The 22,056-nt window shown below is 45.6% G+C and overlaps 2 protein-coding genes across 5 annotated transcripts in view; both read right to left on the bottom strand.

The window, feature by feature from the left end:
* The window catches only part of METTL1 (methyltransferase 1, tRNA methylguanosine), a 1,067,043-nt gene that overhangs the window by 585,807 nt on the left and 459,180 nt on the right, over nucleotides 1-22,056 (bottom strand). The gene's annotated exons all lie outside the window — the stretch shown is intronic.
* Nucleotides 1-22,056, bottom strand: part of AGAP2 (ArfGAP with GTPase domain, ankyrin repeat and PH domain 2) — a 175,657-nt gene that overhangs the window by 25,177 nt on the left and 128,424 nt on the right. For 3 of the 4 annotated variants that reach the window (XM_060252252.1, XM_060252251.1, XM_060252250.1), the window contains exons 2-8: nucleotides 11,876-11,934; nucleotides 11,316-11,403; nucleotides 10,881-10,966; nucleotides 9,601-9,742; nucleotides 5,313-5,447; nucleotides 2,696-2,793; nucleotides 885-1,037 (exon numbers count right to left, since the gene is read on the bottom strand). In XM_060252252.1, coding sequence (XP_060108235.1) covers nucleotides 885-1,037; nucleotides 2,696-2,793; nucleotides 5,313-5,447; nucleotides 9,601-9,742; nucleotides 10,881-10,966; nucleotides 11,316-11,403; nucleotides 11,876-11,934 — 761 coding nt within the window. The remainder of the gene's footprint in view (nucleotides 1-884; nucleotides 1,038-2,695; nucleotides 2,794-5,312; nucleotides 5,448-9,600; nucleotides 9,743-10,880; nucleotides 10,967-11,315; nucleotides 11,404-11,875; nucleotides 11,935-22,056) is intronic. The other variant, XM_060252249.1, reaches the window with a different exon arrangement.

Raw genomic sequence — 22,056 nt, forward strand, 5'->3', positions numbered from 1 at the left:
CACCATCCTCTATATGACAGCCCTTCAAGTACTTGAAGATGGTGATCATATCACCTCTCAGCCTCCTCCTCTCCAGGCTAAACATCCCCAGCTCCTTCAACCTTTCCTCATAGGACTTGTTCTCCAGACCTCTCACCATCTTGGTTGCCCTCCTCTGGACCTGTTCCAGCTTGTCTATATCCTTCTTAAAATGTGGTGCCCAAAACTGAACACAATACTTACCAGAACAGAGTAAAGCAATACCATCACTTTGCGTGATCTGGACACTATACTTCTGTAGAAGACATGAAGCTGGGAACTCTTAAAGGTACAAAGGTTTGGGATACTAGATGCTTTTGGCCTTGTCATCAAAGCCTATAGCCTTGACCTCGATAGCCCATGCTAGCCTGATTGCATCAGATTTCAAACGCTAAGCAGGGTCAGCCCTGGCTAGTATTTGGAAGGGTGACCTCCAAGGAAAACCAGGGTCATGGTGCGGAGGCAGCCAATGGCAAACCACCTCTGAAATGTCTCTTGCCTTAAAAACAAGTTTACCTCACCACCTACGGGTGCTAACACTAAAAGAGCTATCAATGCTGGCTGCCAGACAATCTTAGGATTTCCTGGCTATTATACACACAATGCCAAATGATAATAATTATCATTATCAGGTCCTATGACTTAGGTATTCTGGGAGGTGGGGGTGGGGAGGAGGAAGAAGGCAGAGAAAGGCTACACACTGTAGATGACCCCCAACGTTTCCTTCCTTGCAGTGGCTGTGATTTGTTTTATGGCTTTTTGACTGCTGATCAGAAGATTCAAGAGGCCTTTTTTTCTGGACTGGGCTGACCCTCCCAGCTTCCTCTCCCTGTTCGCCAATCCTGCTGCACTCCCATGGAACTCACAGTGAACAGGCTGGTCCTGCGCTTGGTCCCGCGATGCAGGGAGCTCGGGGTGCCAATGAGGGTTGAGGCTTCACCGCGCAGCTCCCGGTGGCTGATATTGGGTGTGGAAGGCAGGGATGAGGAGTAGTCACTTGTGTGGCCACCGTTACTTGCCTAGGAAAGAGTTGAAGAAGATTCACATCAGCCCCCCAGAACCCAAGGAAAGGACGGAGGCCTGGTGTCCATCACAAGAGGTGTTTCTGGACCACTCTGGCTCAGGCTGCAGCTGAAAGCTCTCTCTCTCTCTATGTATGTGTGTGTCTTATGTTTGAAGGTGGGCTGGATCAAGGGGGAGTGCTTGCCCCAGGTGCCGACGGAGGGAGGGCATCAAATTGGGTATGGAGTCCATTGTATTCTATGGGACCATAAGATAGTATGGCCCATAAGGGGGAGTCATTTTTTAATTTTGCCCCCCCCCTCAAAAAATGTAGATCTGTTCCTGCTGTATACAGAGAACAAGCAAAAAACTAGTAATACTTTTCTATTTATTTTAAGCATGTAGAAGAACATTCAGGCATACTGTCCCTCGCCTGAAGTCTGAAGTAATATAGGGTGGGAGCAGTTTTTGCCTCCTCATCTGCTGCATGGGAGAACAAGCCTCAGTTGCTGTCTAACAGGCAGTGCTGGGTAGGAATACAGGTGAGCTAAAGTGACAGGGAAGACTGTTGGTGGCAACTGCCAGATTGGAGGGAGATGGGGACAAGAGCCAACTTAGCGGTGGTGGTTGTCAGGGGGCCACTGAGGAACGTGAGAAGGCCTGATGAACAAAGCAGATACAGCCATGCTGGGGCCCGCACAGAAGCCCTGCACTGGTCCAAACCAACAATGTCGTGCAGTATCACTGCACCAGTATCACTGCACAGATTAGTCCCTCTTTGTGAGTGTAGCAGGGGTTAAGTACACAGCCCTTCTCCCTCTCTTTATGTTGTTAGCCCCACAGTGTCACAGGCCACTGCTCCGTGAGCTTCTCCCATTTTCCAGCCTAGCTCAAGAACTAGGGTTGCCAGCCTCGAGGTGGGACCTCAAAATCTCCGGCTTTTACAACTGATCTCCAGCTAGCAGAGATCAGCTCCCCTGGAGAAAATGGCTGCCCTTAAGGGTGGACTCTGTGGCTTTTGACCATGTTGAGGCCCCTCCCCTCCCAAGCCCTGCCCTCTCCTGGATCCACCCCCAAAGTCTCCAGGTATTTTCCAACACTGCCCTGGCAACCCTATATCAAGACAGTATTTGCCAATGGTTTTAAATCCCTGGGCAACTTTTCACCTTCCAGGCAGAACAGCATGAGCAGAGTGAGGGACTCACAGGCCAGTGAGCTACCAAGATCAGAAATTATTCCTCTTTCTCTCTCTCTCTCACACACACACACTGTTTGAGACTTCAAGTTATACCATACATGAGATTTTAGTACAAATATTAGAAATCCAACTTCCTCTCGCATTCAGGTAAATATGGAAACCACATTCTAATACCTGGCCTGGAACATTTTGCCATTGCTATAGAACTGCACCAAATTATCTGATTGGATCACCCAGTGATATATTGTGCAATATTGCCGAGGATGCTGGGATGTACCTCTCGGTATCCTTTGCCAGAGGTTGTAAAAACATTGCTGTCCTAAGCAGCCACAGGAGCAGCCTGTAGAGCTGGGCTGGTTCAAGTACTGCACTGCAGAAAGGACATGCTCAGGGAAATGCCCAGTTAGCTGATCCCTTAATGCCCCTTTAGCATTTACACCCAAGAAGCTACCCTTCAACCGAGTGGATTCCACTTACTGGGGTGGAGACTGCTGAGTGGCTGGGTGTGCTTGGCAGAGATTTGCAAGATGCCAGGAGCTGCTGCTGTTTCTTCATGTTCACAATCTTCTGGGCAACTGAGTAAAGACAGAGGAAGAAAGTGAAAAGAGAAATCATGGGGATGCCAAGATCCTCCATCCCCTGAGCCTACCTCAATTTGTATACAACCATATGTCATTAGGAGCCCTGTGGTGCAGAGTGGTAAAGCTGCAGTACTGCAGTCCAAGCTCTGCTCACGACCTGAGTCTGATCCCAGTGGAAGCTGGGTTCAGGTGGCTAGCTCAAGGTTGACTCAGCCTTTCAGCCTTCCATCCTTCCGAGGTCAGTAAAATGAGTGCCCAGTTTCCTGGGGGGAAAGTGTAAATGACTGGGGAAGGCAATGGCAAACCTCCCTGTAAAAAGTCTGCCGTGAAAACGTTGTGAAAGCAACATCACCCCAGAGTCGGAAAGACTGGTGCTTGCATGGGGGATTACCTTTCTTACCTTTATATGTCATTAACCACACAAAATGAATTCTGGGGTTTGGCTTTATCCCTGGCCAAGCCCATACAGGGTCATGGTTACACTCCCAGTGACATGCAAGTCCCACAGGCACTGAGCCTTCACACACCCACACCCCCTTCTCTGAGATGAATGCTGTAGTGGCCAGAGAGAGAAGCTGTTTGGGACCTCTTCATTCACAAGCCTGGGAGCCCTTTCCATGAGCTGCAATTCTATAGCACAGGGAATGCATGAGCAAAATATGTCTCTCCAGGAGCAGGAGGGGTTGTTTCCATGGGCCTTTCCCATACACTCAGCATCCTGTTCTGAGGGTTCCAATTAGACTGATGCAAACATCTCCATGCAGTTGTGTCATTTTGCACGCACTCCTTCTATTTGCATGGGATCATGCCCACATGGAAGAGGCCACTCCACTTCTGGATGCCCGCTGGAATTGAGACTCAGCCTCCTTTCAATTAAACTCAGATGCTGCTGCATGCAGCTGCCAGAGACTCCTTCAGTGGCAACAGCCTCCATGCCTGGCCTGCAGAAATAATGATTTCCAGACGGTCTCAAAAGTGTTATATAAGGCCAACATTTGCTGTACCCAGAGACCGATCCTTGCTCTAGTCACACCAGTATAAATGATAATTGGTCTAGGAGCCAACAGTACCCTATCTACCACTGTGAACGCTCCCTACCCCAGTTCTTGATATATAGGATGGGAACAGCAGAAGTTTGTCAGCAGCCAACCCTCAAACCAGCCACTGACATTTATTTTAAAGATCCAATTTGTACAGACTCCATATGCGGAGGTAAGGGCATCCGCTCACTTGTACTCCTAACTGTAGTTTTTGAGTATTTATTGGGTTATTTGATAAATCCCACTTGCAGACTCTCCAAAGCTAGAGCAGCTAACCACAGTGTAATGCAATGCATTTAAAACAACAAACTATACTTTAAGAGTTCTAAAGAAGCAATAAAGAACACTGCAAAACCATATGGAGCAGAGGTCCATCAGTGGCTATTAGCCACAGCCTATTGTTGGAACTCTCAGTCTGGGGCAGTGATGCTCTGTATTCTTGGTGCTTGGGGGGGGGGCACAGTGGGAGAGCTTCTAGCCCCACTGGTGGACCTCCTGATGGCACTTGGGTTTTTTGGCCACTGTGTGACACAGAGTGTTGGACTGGATGGGCCATTGGCCTGATCCGACATGGCTTCTCTTATGTTGTTATGTTCTTAAAAACTCAAGAAGCAAATTTAACTCAATAAAAATGAACCAAAGAGCAGAACACCAAGGATAAATGTTCTATGGACATGCACTCCAATGCATCTGGTGAAGTGAATGCTGACTCCCCAAGGTTTACACTGGAATACATTTTGTTAGTCTTTAAGGAGCATGCAACAGACTAACATGGCTGTCCCTTGGCAATTATTACCACAGATGAGTGATGGTTGCATATAATGACTGGGTTCTGCCAGTCATTTTCAATAACAGAAGGGACTTAAGTTAGAGGAATAGAACTCCTCTATCCATCTCCCTCCTCCAGGTGGAGCCCACTGATCACTCCAAAATGTTCTTTTGGGAAAGAGGGGACCCAAGGAAGAGGATGAGGGGCAGGTTGGAAGCTTGTAGCAGTGGGAGTGCTGCAGATGGTGCATGGAATATAATACATGCTTAAAGATACAAGTATCAACCAGTAATGCATGACAATCTGCACCAGCGTTGATAGTACACAAACCCAGGGCTTTTTTTGTAGCAGGAACTCCTTTGCCTATTAGGCCACACACCCTTGATGTAGCCAATCCTCCAAGAGCTTACAGAGCTCTTAGTACAGGGCCCACTGTAAGCTCCAGGAGGACTGGCGACATCAGGGGCATGTGACCTAATATGCAAAGGTGTTCCTGCTACAAAAAAAAGCCCTGTACAAACCCTTCCTCCTCTGTCCACTGTATGTTGTGGCTATATGTTAAAGAGGACTGCCCGAGCTGATGGACAGAGAAAGTCTTGAAATATATCCTCTCTTAACTTCTTAGCACTGTGGTTGCCAAGAAGCCTGAGCTTGTGGCTCTCCCCTGTCGAAGACTCAAGGATACACCCCAGGGAGACATTCACCTTCACTGAAGACACGGTCGACATTGAGCCCGTAAGTAGCACATGTCTCGTAGTAGAGGCAACGGCGCATTTCAGTGCACAGAGTCCGAGCGCGGGAATCCTCAATCACACGTGGGTTGCTGGCGCTGATCTTATCTGTAAGGAGACAGAACACCATTTTTAGGTGTACAGAACTTTGCCAGCCTTACAGGTTTTATTGAATTGTTGTCTATTTTTAACAAAATGTAAAAAAACAATAGCAATCCAGCAGTGTTATAGAATCTGCTATGGGCAAAAATGAACCCTGTCCCATTTACAACAGGGGCAATTGACTCACTCGACCAAAAATTACCTCGTTTGCATTAAAAACTTTGGTAGTCATATTGGTCCATATCAAAATTAAAACCAAAATCCATATAAATACCTTCTATTAAGCTAATAGAAGGGGGTTGGACTAGATGACCCTGGAGCTCCCTTCCAACTCTATGATTTTATGATTCTAATAAAGGTAAATACCTTTATTAAGAACAACCAAAATATCATATATTGTGAAGCTTCCCTCAGATTCTCCTATTGTACTAGTTATAAACACTACCTTTTCCCCATTACAATGAACCTTGCACTGTGTCAACAGAAATGTAATGGGTTGTGAGTGGATTCCATATGTTTGCTCATTTTTATTTATTATGTGTTGACGTTGCCTCTCTAGAGACCTTGTCAGAGCAGCTCATAAGTAAAAACAATAAGAAAAAAATAATAAAACAATTTAAAAATTGATAATAGTGCAAGCTGTAAAGCAGCATTCAGTGGCCTAAAATGAGACCCATAAGCTTTTGGACTGGAAGAAGACCACAAAAGCAGCTTAAGAAGAAGGGATCCATTCACATCTTCCCATTTGTATGTGAAGCGAGCAGAGAATGGGAGTGCATTAATCAACAGGCTACAGAAAATGGAGCAGAAAGGGAAGAGGAGATAAACTCTACCACCATCCTATCTCCACATGCTGTTGCTTGAAGGTACCCTCCCTAATGTCTCCCAAGTCAAATTGGACATTACCTCTAACTCATTCCTGCTATGAAGGCTTGGAGCTGCTATTTCTTCACAGGAACTCCATCCTGATATACAGGGCTTTTTTGTAGAAAAAGCCCAGCAGAAACTCATTTGCATATTAAGTCACACCCCCTGACACCAAGCCTGTCAGAACTGCATTCCTGTTTTCAGGGGCAAAAGAGGCTTCAACCTCCCCCCATGTGGTTTTCTCAAACAAAATAGCTCCAAAGGGGTGCTATATGCCCCACTAGAGGGCTGCATGTACACTGAATACATGTGCCCCCCCCCCCTTGAGAGGCAAGTAATGTCCACAAGGGCCACAATGAGTTGGGGAAACGGCACCATTGGTGGTGGTTGGGAGCAGAAGCAAATCTGATTATGGTGACTGTGGCACATCAGGATTGCTTCCTTCAAGTCTCCATGGTGACCATGACTCAGATGGAATGGCTAGTTGGGCCTGAGTGAGACTGCAAGAAACAGGCCTCAAATGACAAAAGACAGCGAGGTGAGGCAAGAGATGGAGAAGGCCTTATTCTCACCACTGTGCTCTGTTTTTTATTTAAAACACAAACATTTCCCCAACCAGATTTAAGTAAAAACAGAGGCATATGATATATGAATATGTTACATATGGATTGCCCCCTAACATCTAATTTGGCCCTTTGTCCCCCAGGGAGCGGAAGGTAAAGAACAGAAGTAAGACCTTCGCCATTATTCTGCCCTGTCTGAACTATTTCCATGCCAAGTTCATTAAAAAACCAACAACAACAGTTTCATACACCATTCGGTTCTTTTGTTTACTGACCCTTCTGAACTCGGCACTGAATCAGAGACCCAAGGTTGGTTGGTTTGTTTTTAATGGCTTTGCGCTGTCCAGATTTAGCACACTAGTTTCCTCCATCAGGGCTATGAATACACACAGCCCAAGCTGTTACAGGACTATGCCTCAGCCTTTGCTATTCTCCACTCCCTTTGACGAATTTTCCTAGTTCCTGGATTTTGCACTGACTCTTCCCACCAGCGCCTTGATCCTGATGACCAGATAATAAACTTCTTCAGCACATAACTTTGCTTCCCTGCAACCTGCCCTGTTGGATCAGTTGGCCACTGCCCTGAGTCAAGGACAGGATCCAACATAGTAGCCCCATAGCTAGGGGCCATGAGGGGAGGAGGCCAGGGGGGGCCTCAGGGGGAGGGGCCATTTAAATAATTCAGGAGGCTGGTGACTGCTCCTGCCACCCGACCCGTGCTATTTGGACCCCACCAAACCAACTGATTTGTGGGCCCTTTAAATGTCATGGGAGGGACAGCGGCTGCTCCTGGGTACCCCTCCCACCCAATTTCAATTGCACAGAAGAGAGGGGCAGCCTGGGGATGAGGGGCCCCCCAAACTGTCAGGGGGCCAGGCCCCATGGGCCCCTGGTTAGCTACGGGTCTGCAACACAGGCTTTCTGAACCATCCCCCTGCTCTAGCATCTGGCACAAGTCAGGGCACTGGGCCATTGTTAACAAAAGGCCTCCTCAAGAGGATTGTCAAGATCACTGAATTCCTTTCCCAGTGGGAGATTCATCTTACCCCCAAACGTTCTACTGCCAGGCTAAAGTAATGCATTTTAAGAGAACCTTGGGGACCCTTGGCTGATTTTATTGGTTATCTAATATCTCTGTCTGATACTCTGTTCAGCTAGCTGACAGTTTTGATTGATCCTGACTGTCATCACTGGATCCTTGATGCTAATTTTATATTTTGATGTTTAGGCTTTCTAACGATTATAGATTTCCCCCCACCGTTAGCTGTCCCTTGGGTTGTCTGGTCAGACAGATTTAAAGATTTTTAAACAAGAGGCCACAGATATCCTGAACACCAGTGGAATTCCCAGCTTCAAAAGGAGGTCCAGTCCTGCCATAGAACAATCTGGAGGACATGAATTCCATGAATACACTGTGAAAGTGGAGCAGATAGCATTGGTAAGGTTTTTCTTTTTTGTGGAATTGGAGGCAATGAAAGCTGGTGGAAACTTGAAAGCCACAGAAAGGCTGAGCAAGATTTTCAGTGTTTTAAGGAGGGACAGAAATTCAGGGTCTTGTATAGCAGGGAGGGGCTGTGGCTCAGTGACAGAGCATCCACTTGGCACGCAGAAGTTCAGTCCCTGACATCTCCAAGATAAAAGGATCAGGAAGTAGGTAGTGGGAAAGCCCTCCCCCTGAGATTCTGAAGAGCTGCTGCCAGTCAAGAGTAGGTAACACTGACTTGATGGACCAATGGTCTGATTCAGTGTAGGGCAGTTTCACATGTCCACATGCTCTCTACCCATGCTAAGCACAAAACATTATGCAAAATACAATGCATGGAAATTTGTAAGTGCACAGAATTCAGCTTCATTGTTACAGAACTGAAGAACATCAACATTATATATTACATATGAAGCTGCCTTATACTGAATCAGACCCTTGGTCCATCAAAGTCAGTATTGTCTACTCAGACTGGCAGCGGCTTTCCAGGTTCTCAAGCTGAGGTTTTTCACACCTACTTGCCTGGACCCTTTTTTAGTTGGAGATGCCAGGGATTGAACCTGGGACCTTCTGCTTCCCAAGCAGATGCTCTACCACTGAGCCACCATCCCTCCCCTAATTAATCACAATTTAAACCCTTTTCCACATGGGGGGCATACCTTGGTTATTAGATATAAAGATTATCAGAAATTATTTTCACTTTTTTTGTAAATTGCCTTAAGGCCCTTTACATAAGAAATGGAGGACATACATTACTTTTATGAAGAATAGAGCTCAGAAACCCAACTGAAACACAGTTATGCTATGAAAAGGTACTCCTCTCCACCACCAAAAAACTATTCTTTTTCACTCTGAGAGTAAAACAGTTAACTGTAAGGCTCTTTAAGACACAGGTAAAGGTAACGCCTATGTAGAAGCTTTGAAAATTTTTGCCCAGTGTTATGTCATGGGGAGCTGTGAATTTAGGGATTTTCCCTTATGGTTTTATACAGTTATTTTAACATGATACTGTAAGGAAAAGGCCCTTGTTTTAGTTTCAATTGTTATGTTGGTTGCAAGGCAGTGTTCGGTTATGGTCTTGGAGGGTCCAAACCAGGTCTTCCTTGTGTTCTAATAAAATGCTGTTCTCTTTTGGTACTGGGTGCTATGGAATTATTATACTCAGAGCTCCTGTGCGTGGAAAGTCGTGGTACCTGCCCCCTCCAATCCTCAGGATAATGTCCCCTCCGTGCCTTCTCCCACTCACCCTGTGTCCCCACAAGCGCAAGAGCCATGTCCGAGACTGCCCGATAGGTGGTGAGGAGCCCATAGTACTGGGACAGCTCCTGGAAACTGGCCTCATTCTCCAGGCTGAAGACAAAGATGACGGCATCTGCCCAATTGGCAAACTGCAAGAGAAGGAAAAGCAGAGGGACGTGCCAGTCAACAAGAGATGCTCTCTCAGGTGAAGGTGTTTATATGCATTTAGGATGAAACCAGAAACATGAGAGGATGTTGCTCTCACTCTGGTCTAGAAGAATCTCCACCCAAACACTTTTTTAAAAAATCAGGTGGTGTTTCTGGTAACAAAATGGAACTTCCCTGCCTTCTCCCACCTGCTGCCACCCATGGATCTGACCGAAATACTGATGTTTGGGAGACAAATTTTTTTCCATTTGGGTCTCACACACATATTTTGGAAGCTCTGTGCTCCCTAGGCATGCAGGGCCTTGATTCGGATGAGGAGTGCAGCACTCTGAAGGAAATGGTTTGGATCTCCCACCACTATTTCCCCAACCCAAACAGCCTTGGGGGGCACTATTTGTCCCACTGGGGTTTGCACGTGAGGTGATATGGCTACCTGACAGTTTCCGAGGGAAAACATAGCCTGCAGTATGGCCCTGTGAACTGTGTAAACGTCTCTGAGAGGGAGCCAAGGCCTGCATACTTGGAAATAGGTAGCAGCTTGACTGCTCACTGGGTGGGTGATACTCTCTGTATTCCAAAGAAAAGAATCCAGAACCTCTCAGTCTCTGCTGGCTGTCCAGGACAGACTCAGTTATAAATAGAATAAAGTAAAGAAATAGCAGGCAGTAAAAATAATAATGAAAACGAGAGCATACGAATAATATCTTAACCAACTCTTTGTCACTCTGTGTCACTCAAAATTATTGCAGTATTGTAGCATAACAATACAGTGGCATACAGGGTAGAGAAATGAGGCAGGGCCAGGGCTTTTTTGTAGAAAAAGCCAGGCAGGAACTCATTTGCATATTAGGCCACACCCCCTGATGCCAAGCCAGACAGAACTGCGTTCTTGTGCATTCCTACTAAATAATAATTTTAAAAAGCCCTAGGCAGGGTCTACAACCCTGTTGCCACTCCCATCAGAACTGCAGTTCTCAGAGTTCCCAGGGAAGAGGGACTATCTCTCCATAGTGTAAATATGTGCTGTAACTCTAAAGGCAGCTTGAGCTGTACAACGGTGACCATCCAAAAGGCTAAAGGGCTGGGTGACTGTCCTGCTGGTCGACAAGAAAGCATCACCTTGGCATCCGGAGGCCCTGCTTCCTCACGAATCAGCAACAGATGGCTCTGCCCATCTACCACCACTTCCTTCTTGAACTGGCCCCCTGGGGGAAAAATAGCAAGAGGAGATAGCAATGAGAAGGGTTTTGGCAACAAAAGGAAGCTGCCCCACCCAAGAAGAAATCTATACAGCTCAGCCATCAGGCAGCTTGTGACTGTGATGGGGGGTAGGTGGGGACACTGGTGGTACAGAAAGATAATCTGAGACACAGGAGGCAACGTGGGGGTGGGGTTTCTGTACTGAGAGGAAACCTTTTCCTATTTGTCAGTTCTCCTTTGTCACTTGTCCCTTCCAAAACAGGCTGAATTTCCTGGAAAGATGCGTACAGGTGCTGGGAGTGGGGGTAGAAAGGGAGCTCTATTTGGGGGACAGGGAAGGGAAAGACAGCTCACCCTCAGCCGGTTCCAGGCCTAAGTAGGAGCCAGTCAGGTAGCGGTGAACAAGCGCCGATTTCCCACTCTTGACAGTCCCAAGAACACCCTGAAGATGACAGAGAAGAAAGATCACTACAGGGTGATTGCTTGACAAGACACGCTCTGCGGCTCTCTGGACACTTCAAGTGCCGTTAAGAGTTCCACATTTTACCTCAAAAAACTGTCCAGTAGTCAGCCTATCTCCACAATCAATACAAGGCAGTTGTAGTGTGATTGAAACTCCTGAGAAAGCCCAGTTAATGAGGTGGTAACAGGGAGGATAGGAAGGAGAAGGGCTAAGAAAAGGGGACAGAATTGTTACCCAACCACAGTTGAGAGCCTCAGGCCAGCTCTGAACCCACAGTATCGACAAGGCTGTTATGTACTAAAGCTAGCATTATACAACATAAAGCCACTCATGTGAATTAACTGCATGAAATTGCCTTGGTGATATAATGAAAATGTGTGATGTAGCAAGGAGAACTTGCATTTTCTGGGTAGAACACTGGTTGGTACATTTGTAAGCTACAAACACCTACCAGTCGGAGCTCGGGAACGGTGCGGCCAAGGGTCCATTCCTGGCTGTTTGCAACGGCTTCTGAGGAATGAAAACAAGACAGATTAACAATAATCATAGAATAGCAACAGTTAGCTTTTATATAATGCATTTCAAGTGTTCAGACTGCTTCAGAACAACCCTGTAAGATTCTCTCCATAGTGTTGATGGGGAAAATTGAGCTACTTTGCTTATGGTAGGTCTGAGGAGGTAAGATTTCAACTGGGGACCTCTTTCTTTCTACTGCAGTGTTCTCTTTTAGCCATTATGGCAGCATTCAGGTATCTCAACGTATTTCCCCATTCCCTTCTACCATGCATCTGGAGTATGCCTGAAGCTTTCCTGGTTCGGGGAATCTTCAGTCAAATTTAAATTAGTGATGATATCCAAACACAGACCCGTGGGCAAACTAGAATTGGTTTCCTTCCCACAAAGGGATTTAATCCCAGTTTAGAATCCCATTGGTCACAAGGAAAGAAACTCCAGTTTACCCAGGCATTTTTCATTCAAGTGTAATGGCAAACTGAAGTTTTGATTGAAAGTGTGGCAAAGCAGAAAGCCTTCAGTCACATCCCACACGTTGGGGAGGAGGGCGGGGAGGGAGGGAGGAGACAGTCCAGGATCATGGGAACCAAATTGTGTCTGTGTGAACAAACAGAATTCTGTTGCAACACCTGAATGTGGCCCATGCTTCCGGTTGTTCTAGTCAGATTAGATTTGAGGAAAGTCCCTCCTCTTAGATCAGCAGCCACATTCAGGCGGGCCACTGTCTCAGGGTGACAGGAAGCTGTGGTGTGGCCACAGCTTAAAAAACAAAACTAGAGAAGGCAGGCAGTGAAGCTGTCCTTCTCTCCCTCACGTATCATCAGCTGCTCTCCCTTTAGCCCTTCAGCTTCCCCACGCGCAACAGTCAGTGCTTTGTGCCACTTCCAGGGAAGGGGAACACATAGAGGATGCAGCTGCAACTCATGCACACAAACCACAATGTGTTTCCAGGGTCCTGAAGCAAGTGGCAGGGAAGGCATCGATCACAGCATAAAGAGTCAGTTCAGGGCAAACATGAGCTAGGATGTGGGAAGTGAGGTTAGGAAGCAGGTGTTCTCACCGACTCCCTGGGAAAGTTGATGGTGACTGGACTGGAATATTTCATATCCCTGGACATGACAGCAAACAAGGTTTTAGGTGCAAGAATTTGAACAGAAAGGCATAGTCCCAAATTCTAAGGCACCTGGGTACAAATCATGGCATAGCGAAAGAGTAGGGAGACAGAGAAGCAACGGATTGGGATAATAACTCTGCTCACACAAAGTATGTACCACTTGCATTCTAAAACACTGCCCACCAGCTATATGTAGCTCTGCTAACTGTACCTCATTCCTTGTCTGAAGAAGTGTGCATGCACACAAAAGCTTACATTCTGAACTTTGTTGGTCTTAAGGGTGCAACTTGACTCCTACTTTGTTCTATTACAAAGCATGTCTGCGAGTGGAACAGAACCTTCCTACCTTTCCTCCCTCACTGCTGCCCAGTGATGTCTCCAAAATGCTACTCACAGGGGAAAAGGGGCCCTCAGGAACAGCATGAGGCAAATTAGGGGTCTGCAGGGGGAAGTTACTCCTCCCATTCCATTTGTGGGAAATTTAGTCTAGATCCAATTCATGGGAAAATGGGAGGGACTGGGACATTACACATGGAGAAGGGAACAGATAGATGGATAACCTGTTCAGAGGAAAGCTCTATAACTTGTTTTCAAGAGAGTCAGTTTGGTGTGGTGGTTAAGTGCATGGACTCTTATCTGGGAGAACTGAATTGGATTCTCCACTCCTCCACATGCAACTGCTGGAATGATCTTGAGTCAGTCATAACTCTGTTAGAGCTGTCCTCTCAAAAGCAGTTTGTCAGTGTTCTCTCAGCCCCACCTACCTCACAGGGTGTCTGTTGTGAGGAAGTGAAGGGAAATGAGATTGTAAACTGCTCTGAACTTCTTCAGGTAGAGAAGGGACAGGATATAAATCCAATCTCTTCTCTTCTGCTTTGTGTTTGGATATTTAATAAAGCAAGTGGTTCTGAGCATGCAGAATATCTTTCTTCGTATCTGCCTCGCCTTTGGGCGTTCAGGGAGTTTCCCCCTTCCAGATGTAAGTTCACAAGTGCTCCTAGGCTGCACAAGGCTGAGGACTCCTAGTGCACAAAGGCAAGAGTAATTGGATGAGAGGAATATTCACAAGTGCTTGAAATCCTCAGTGTTTGCATTTTTGGCATTTGCGTTTTATACAGGACATTTCAAATCCCAAACTCAATTCTACATGCAAAGGTTTATTTGCAAGTTGAATAATACCACTGAATGTCAGCTATCAAATACTAAATATTATTGCATGCCAATCTATCATGTAATCCATTAAATGTCATGAGATACTAAATGCTATGGCATTTAGCATACTATTAAAATGCTATCTAATACTATTCATTTCAGTTATAGGCTACCTTTTCCCATCATGGAACGCCAAGGGGTTGCACATGGGATTCCCAAGAGGATTCCTATCCAGGCACTGACCAGACCAAGGGCAGATTAGTTTCAACAAGGTGACTGAATGCATCATAGGAAGATACTGGATCCTAAATATCTTTATTTGCCATCTATCCAAAACTGTTAGAAATTACAGGACGTCTAATACAGATATCAGATATTTGGTAATCATCCTTCAAGTGATCAGTGAATAGCTGCAACATATTTGACAGTAAGCTTTTGCCAGATGAGGATTTTGGGGAACAAATTCATTCCCACCTTAGTGATAATGTAACACATAGGGTATATTCACACACACTAAATCAAGGGTGGCCAAACTGTGGCTTGGGAGCCACATGTGGCTTTTTCGCACATATTATGTGGCTCTTGAAGCCCCCACCATCTCGTTGGCCAGCTTGGAGAAGGCATTTCTCTTTTTAAAATCACTTCTCTAAGCCAAGCCAGCCAGTGGCTTGGAGAATCTATTTAAAGTTAAAAGTTGCTTTCTTTCCACCTCTCCTCCCCCCATGCCTCCTTCCCTCCCTCCCTTTCTTCTGGCTCTCAAACATCTGACATTCAAGTCTTGCAGCTCTCAAACATCTGACATTCACATCTTGTGGCTCTCAAACATCTGACATTTATTCTGTGTGGCTCTTGTGTTAAGCAAGTTTGACCACCCCTGCACTAAATAATGCATTTTGCAAGTGGATTTTTACTGTGTTCTAATAGCAAAATCCATTTGCAAACAGTCTCTGTGTGAAAGCACCCATAGTTTCCTCTTGATAATCCTGGCCTTTCTTAACATCTTGCCCTAGTAGTGAAGAGAGTTCACAATACACTTCCATACCTGGGGCTGGATCCAGACAAACTGGCGACACCAATTCCCCCTTCCCACTGCAGACCTCCCATCATGTAATTCCTCAGGGCCCCCTACCCCGCAGAATCAGCCTTTTGTGGAGATCGGTGGGCTGCAGTGGGAGGGGGGAGGCAGGAAAATTCCATTCTGTCATTGGAAAATTTAATCTGGGTCCAGCCCTTCAACCAAAATCCAAGGAAGCAGAAGAGCCGTAAAACTTTTCTTGGTGGGACATTAGAAAGAAGATTGGCTTAGAAGTGGTAGTCGTATGCACATTTGGGTAAAAGTACATCTTTGCAAATGGACATCCATCTATCCCTTTGGTGCTCAATCTCACATTAGAAGGCCTTCTGATCAGTGACATGTCCAGTATTCTTCTGAACTGAATGCCCTGGGTGAGCTGAAAGCTTTTTTTCCCTTAGGGCCAAAAAGACTTTTGCTTCTTTTTTTAACTGGATGTGGGGAACTTGAGTTCCTGCAGCCACATAGGATGCAGGGAATGGCTGTTAATAAAATAAAATAAAGCAGAGCCTATTTGGACTTGGAACACCACCATAGGAAGGGAAGGGGCTCCTGCCTCCCCACCTCTCTCATTTTCCACACTAAAACAGAGAAGAAGGAGGAGGAGGAGATTGGATTTATATCCCGCCCGATATTCTGAATCTCAGAGCAGCTCACAATCTCCTTTATCTTCCTCCCTCACAACAAACACCCTGTGAGGTACGTGGGGCTGAGAGAGCTCTCACAGAAGCCACCGTTTCAAAGACAGCTCTGCGAGACTATGGCCGACCCAAGGTCATTCCAGCAGCTGCAGGTGGAAGAGTGCAGAATCAAACCTGGTTCTCCCAGGTAAGAGCCCATGCACTTAACCACTACACCAAATTGGAGGAGTTATTTCCCTGCTTTTGCTGCTCCACAAGCATGGAATATTCCATGTGGAACAGCAAAAATGAAGATTTAACTCCTCCCTCCAGCACTGTTTCAGAATGGAAAACAGCTGGGAGGAGGCAAATGCCCTCCCTCCCTCCCTCCACATGATGTTCTGAGGCCAAATGGGCTCTGCTTTACTTTTAAACAGCTATTCCTATAGCTGCATAGTCTGGCCCAGGTGGACAATCATGTTGGTCTGAAGCAGTAGAACAATTTTTGAGTCCAGTAGCACCTGTAAGACCAACAAAAGTTTGTTCAAGGTCCTTAATCACAGCTGCCGCATACAGGATGTTTATGGTTGCCTTGGAGGAGGAAGAGACACAAAGGTGCACTTGCTACATGCTCAGATGCACGTGGTTAACTCTTAGTTAACATGCTGTGTGGATAAACTGTGGCATGAAAGGGTAATGGAAAACTGGCAGGAGATTCCTCTAGGAATCTGAATGGGCCCACAGAAAAACCACCGGCAGCTGTGCAGGCTGGGAGAGAATCAACCTCCGCAAGAGACAGAGGAGCATTGATGAATGAGAAGTAGGAAGCTGTGGGAAATTCATACAACCTGGGCAAAGCTCTCCTCCTGACAGTGACATTCTAAACCCAGCTCTGCAGAATACAGCTCTCTCGTTTCCTACATACCCTAGTGGATCTGGATTAAAACCATAAACTTAGTAGGGGGGCTGAAGTCAATTCCTAATACTTCCCAGCGCATATATTATCAGTGTTCTAACTAAAGCTTAGGATTCTGGCAGCCCTTTTCCAAATCGCTGTGATCACAGAAACATGTAAGAAGCTCGCTCACGTTTAGATTTCTCCATTCAGCAGGTACCCGTACAGAGAGGAAGAACAACTGAAGATTTATACCCCGCCCTTCTCTCAGAATCAGAGACTCAGAGCAGCTTACAATCTCCTATATCTTCTCTCCCCACAAAAGACACCCTGTGAGGTGGGTGGGGCTGCTCACAGCTGCCCTTTCAAGGACAATTTCTGCCAGAGTTATGGCTGACCCAAGGCCATTCCAGCAACTGCAAGTGAAGGAGTGAGGAATCAAACCCTGTTTCTCCGTTCAACAGGTACCCATACAGAGCAAATTAGCTCTGTTCGTCACCCAAGCCAGATGTTCTCAATGTGCTGGGGAAGGAAGATTTTATTGCTTTCTTTTATTCCCCCCTCTCCTGCAGCAAGTCCCCCATATTTGAACCTGAGTCCTAGCTTAAAGTCTACCTGATGGAAGGCCCTTGCTTTGCTCACCTGAGGATCAAAGACAAACACACAGAACCAGGCACAAAAGCACAGCTAACGCCTCCTCTGTGTGTATGCGTGTTACTATGGAACTGTTGCTTAGCAACAGCACCCTGCATGTCACCAAGGTAACCAGAGAGAAAAAGGGGACAAGGAGAGCAGCCCCCCTGCTGGTCCTCTGATATAGAGCCAAAAAGGGCATCCTTGCTATTGCCATTTTGAAGCCATGGCGGCACTCCTCACTTGACCAGCCCAAACTAGCACCCATAGCCAGTCTATTTCCTTATATCAGCAGCCTGTGCTTTTCTTTTTTCCTGGCAGGGCTACTGTGCCTTGAGATTCAACAGGTACAACAGTTCCCAGAATGGATGTGCAGAGAAAAGGAAAGCTGCACTTGTTGAATTTTGACCTGACAACAGGCACAGAAATTTGTCAGAAAATCTACCACAGGCTGAATTTTCCTCTCTTTGTCCCTTACACAATAGTGTAAGTTATCAGTTATGTATCATCGTTTCCCCCGAATTCAGGGCAAAATATTCTGTGGCATTTGCCCCATACTAAGCCGCCTGCATCCAGTTGTTGCCATTTCTCTGGCATTCCATTTCTGGTGGCTTCAGCTGCAGCTATCAAGATGAATGCAAGGGTGAAACAGATACCTGATCTGTTGTTCACATGTTGCTGCGCAGATGTTCTCTCCAATGCAGCTATTAACCCTTGAGGCAATGAAAGTAATATGCAGAGAAAGCCATGTATCATGTTCACACCAACAGTTAATAAGCTCCAAGATGCTTTAAATTCGATGACTGAGCAGGACTTGAAAGGGAAGAGGGGGAAGGAACATTGAATAGAACAAGCACTATGCTTGGTTCATATGAATAGTTTGAACCAGGGGTGTCGAACTCATTTGTTACGAGGGCCAGATCTGACATAAATGAGACCTTGTCAGGCCAGGCAATGTATATCATAAAACGTAACACCAGGTAGTGGAGACATAAGCTTTATAAAGGACACAGACAAAGATTTAAAAAAAAAAACTTAAAACATCCTCAAAACATTAGCACTCTTGCAATATTTTGCACCATGACACAGACTGAGGGCTATGTGCTTGTCTACAAAACTACAGTCTCCCCCAGAGAAATAACTACAAATCCTGTGCGATTGAGCAAGCCTGGCAAAGCAAGCTGTGATGCAGAAGGAAGCAAGAGATAGAAGGAAGCAGGTGACAGTGAGTTACTTGCGGGCCTGCTAGGAACTCTCTTTGGCAGAAGGTCCCAGGTTCAATCCCTGGCATCTCCAAAAAAAGGGTCCAGGCAAATAGGTGTGAAAATCCTCAGCTTGAGACCCTGGAGAGCCGCTGCCAGTCTGAGAAGACAATACTGACTTTGATGGACCAGGGGTCTGATTCAGTATAAGGCAGCTTCATATGTTCATATGTTCCTTTTGTCAGGTAAGGAATTTTCCCATGCAGCAGTGCAAGAAATGGAGTTTTGGCTCAATGGTACAGCATCTTCTTTGCAGAAGATTCCACATTGAGTCCTCAGCATCTCCAGACCTCTACCTGGGACCACAGACAGCCGCTGACAGTCAGCTTTGCATGCAGAAGGTACCAGTTTCAATCCCCAGCATCCCCAGTTGAAAGGACAAAGCAGCAGGTGACCTGAACCCCTGGAGAGCTGCTGCCCATCAGAGTGTACAATACTGAACTACAGTCTGACTCAGAGTAAAACAACTTCATGGAGCCTTATTCCAACAGAAGTTGCCTTGTTTGGTGGAAAGGAACCATTAGGTTTAATTCTATACTACCAGAGCAAGGCTTGCTTCTCCTTTCCCTATGATGCCTTTGTTCACCTCAGTGAACTCAGGATTGTCCTCATATCAGTCTGTCAAACAATCACACTGGAAGTTAGGGGAACATGGGAAGGTAATCCTGTGAACTAAACTGACAAAAATAATATCCATCTTCTTGAACTGCCCTCACAAAAAATGTCTAATACCAGCACTATTCAAATGCTGTCTGAAGTGCCATAGCAGTTTGCCTTCATAATGCAGGACTTATACAAAAAGGGCTTTTCAACAGGGGTCTTTCAGGATCGAAACAGAATAGTCACTGCACTGCACCATGTCTCTTTTCAGTTTCATGTGAAACTGAAACTGCATGACATGAACACATAGCAATGTGCTTCTCCCCCCCCCACTCCAAATCAGCAGCTGTCAGCATGGGGGGGGGGGGGTTGCAGAAAAACAGAGTGCAGTGACATCACATTGCATGTTGTGTAAAAAAAAAACCCTTAAATATTCTGAGGAAGAGGGGGAAAGAGCAGTGGTGACTGTTTGTCTTATAAGATCTAGTTAGCAGTCTACTCAAACAACTTAGAGATGTGAAGGCCAGGAGCGGGGGGTCCACTTTTTTTTAAGTTTTCCCCCCCGCCCCATTTTCCCCAAGGAAGAAATGGAAATTTAGAGGAGTACTGAGGGGAAAAGAGTCCTATGATATATTTTCTCTTTTAGAATGAGTGAAATACCTTCAAAGACAGGAGCAGGGAGTGCTGCAGACATACAGTTCTTAAATTCAATATGCATTTTTGCACCAATAAGGATACCTAATCTTCATGAGATGAGTATGAAGGCTTTCATTGCTTCTTCTGTTGCCTTTTTGACCTGACTCTTTCCTTGTGGTCAATCTCTTTGTCCCTCCCTCAAATCACTGTGACATATATACCCATAGATTGGGTAACAAATAGCTTATTGCCCTGACTTGTTGGCCGGGGGGGGGGGGGGATCAGGAGATGGGGCAGAATCTGCATCCTGCAGAGGAAAACCCTGAAAGTTTCACTGAGAAATGAGCTCTCTCTCTAACCATTACCATATAAGGAAGAGGACAGCATATAGCTGGAACTGCATCTAGCTTTATAGATATTATTGAAAACTAAGTTTCAATTGATTGAGAATTCAATACAAAACCATAGTCATAGTTTAATCAATATTGTTTGATGGTATATTTGGTATTTACCACAAAGCTTGCATTTTCTGTTTAGATCTTATTTCCCCCCCTACTTTTCAGAGTGCAAAAAATTAAGATGGGTGCAATCCACCTGTAGTTTTCTCACAAGTAATAGGTATATTTTCTATTTTGCTTGTAGAAAACTAGGGCATTTATTTTATTATATTTAAATTTAATTTCCATAAAGATGTCAAATATTAATTTGTTTCCCCCCCAAAAAAACATTTCCCACCTGTGGCTTCAAAATTTCTGGAAATTTTACATCCTTAAACCTACTTCTAACAGCATTTGCTAGGCTCAGAGCTGAACAGTGCAATCTGCTTAGTCTAGGTGCAGAGGCTACACCTGTGCAGAGGCCTCCAGGACAATGGCCTCCCAGGTTCATGCCATTGTTGAACACAAGAACCAGCTCTAAATGTCAAAAGCAGGTCTTGGTCAAAATCAGTGACAGCTCCCAATAAAATTGGCTTGGAAACTACCAAGCACGTGACCTCTATTTGCTGTGATGGGAGTGAAAAATCAGATGGAAAATGACGATTCTTCCTTGATTATGATGATACCCTGTACGGCATCTTGATGATTCTGTGATCTTCAGCTTTGTCCAAAACAGCCGCATGCTATGGTAGATCTGTTTTCAATTTCATCTTGTTTTAAAATACATCTCATTCTATTTGTGAAATTATGTCTCCCTGTCATTGAACAGAAAACCCTGGCCTCCAGCCAGTGCATTAAGTACATTTACTTGCTGTATACACTACAAGTTGGGAGATAATAGAGCTCTATCTGTTGCCTGGGGAAGGGGGATTCTTAATATAGCACACGGGAGTAACATGGGATGTCTTCTTAATGGCAACACAAATTGGAAGTGGAAGGGGGAGCCATCTTTCACTACATGCATGAATGCATCCACTCACCCATGCACACATAGTGTGACTGCTGTCCCAAACTCCGTACATAATTCCCTTGCAAAGAAAAGTTCCTGTGACAGCCCTAAATCTCCCCATCGAGTGACTGCCTGGGGCTGACAGTGTTCCCTCTCATCTCAGGTTGTTATGTAAGAGTAGAGTAGGCAGCCTGTACAGGAAGCAAGTATCCCACTCCCCTACCTACTTTGACATCTCAAGTCCTGGACTCTGACTTGCAAAATTTAGGCACCAAGGCACATGGCAGCAATGATGACTTTTCTCTTTTCTTGGTTACAAACCAAGGACTGCTCATAGTTTGGTGTAAAGGGTTGCCTGCTCTAAAAACCTTCTGGCTCCAAAGACCCATTGCTAAGTAGGTAGTCATGTTAAGCCGCTCCAAAGTCCTGTATCTAGTGGATCTAAAACACTGACATGATCTGAGATGATCAACAATAGGTATACTTGTAAGGATGACTCAGGAGACCATGCCTTAATTTCTACACTGCTTGTACATTCTCTGTGTGCAGGGATACATTTTTACTCTCTCATGCACCTGGTGGATCCAGACACATGAGGAGAACCCAAAATTCTCCTTGGCTTTGCTTTCTATGCAGAAGGTGTTCCTACTCCCTCCAGGAGAATCAAAGAACAAAGAAATGGTATGAATGAATCCTTTTCTGGTAACAGTCCTTTTCAAACATTATAATCATGAGCACCAGGACCCTAT

This window comes from Heteronotia binoei, chromosome 13 (assembly GCF_032191835.1).
Source record: "Heteronotia binoei isolate CCM8104 ecotype False Entrance Well chromosome 13, APGP_CSIRO_Hbin_v1, whole genome shotgun sequence".
Taxonomy (NCBI): Eukaryota; Metazoa; Chordata; class Lepidosauria; order Squamata; family Gekkonidae; genus Heteronotia; species Heteronotia binoei.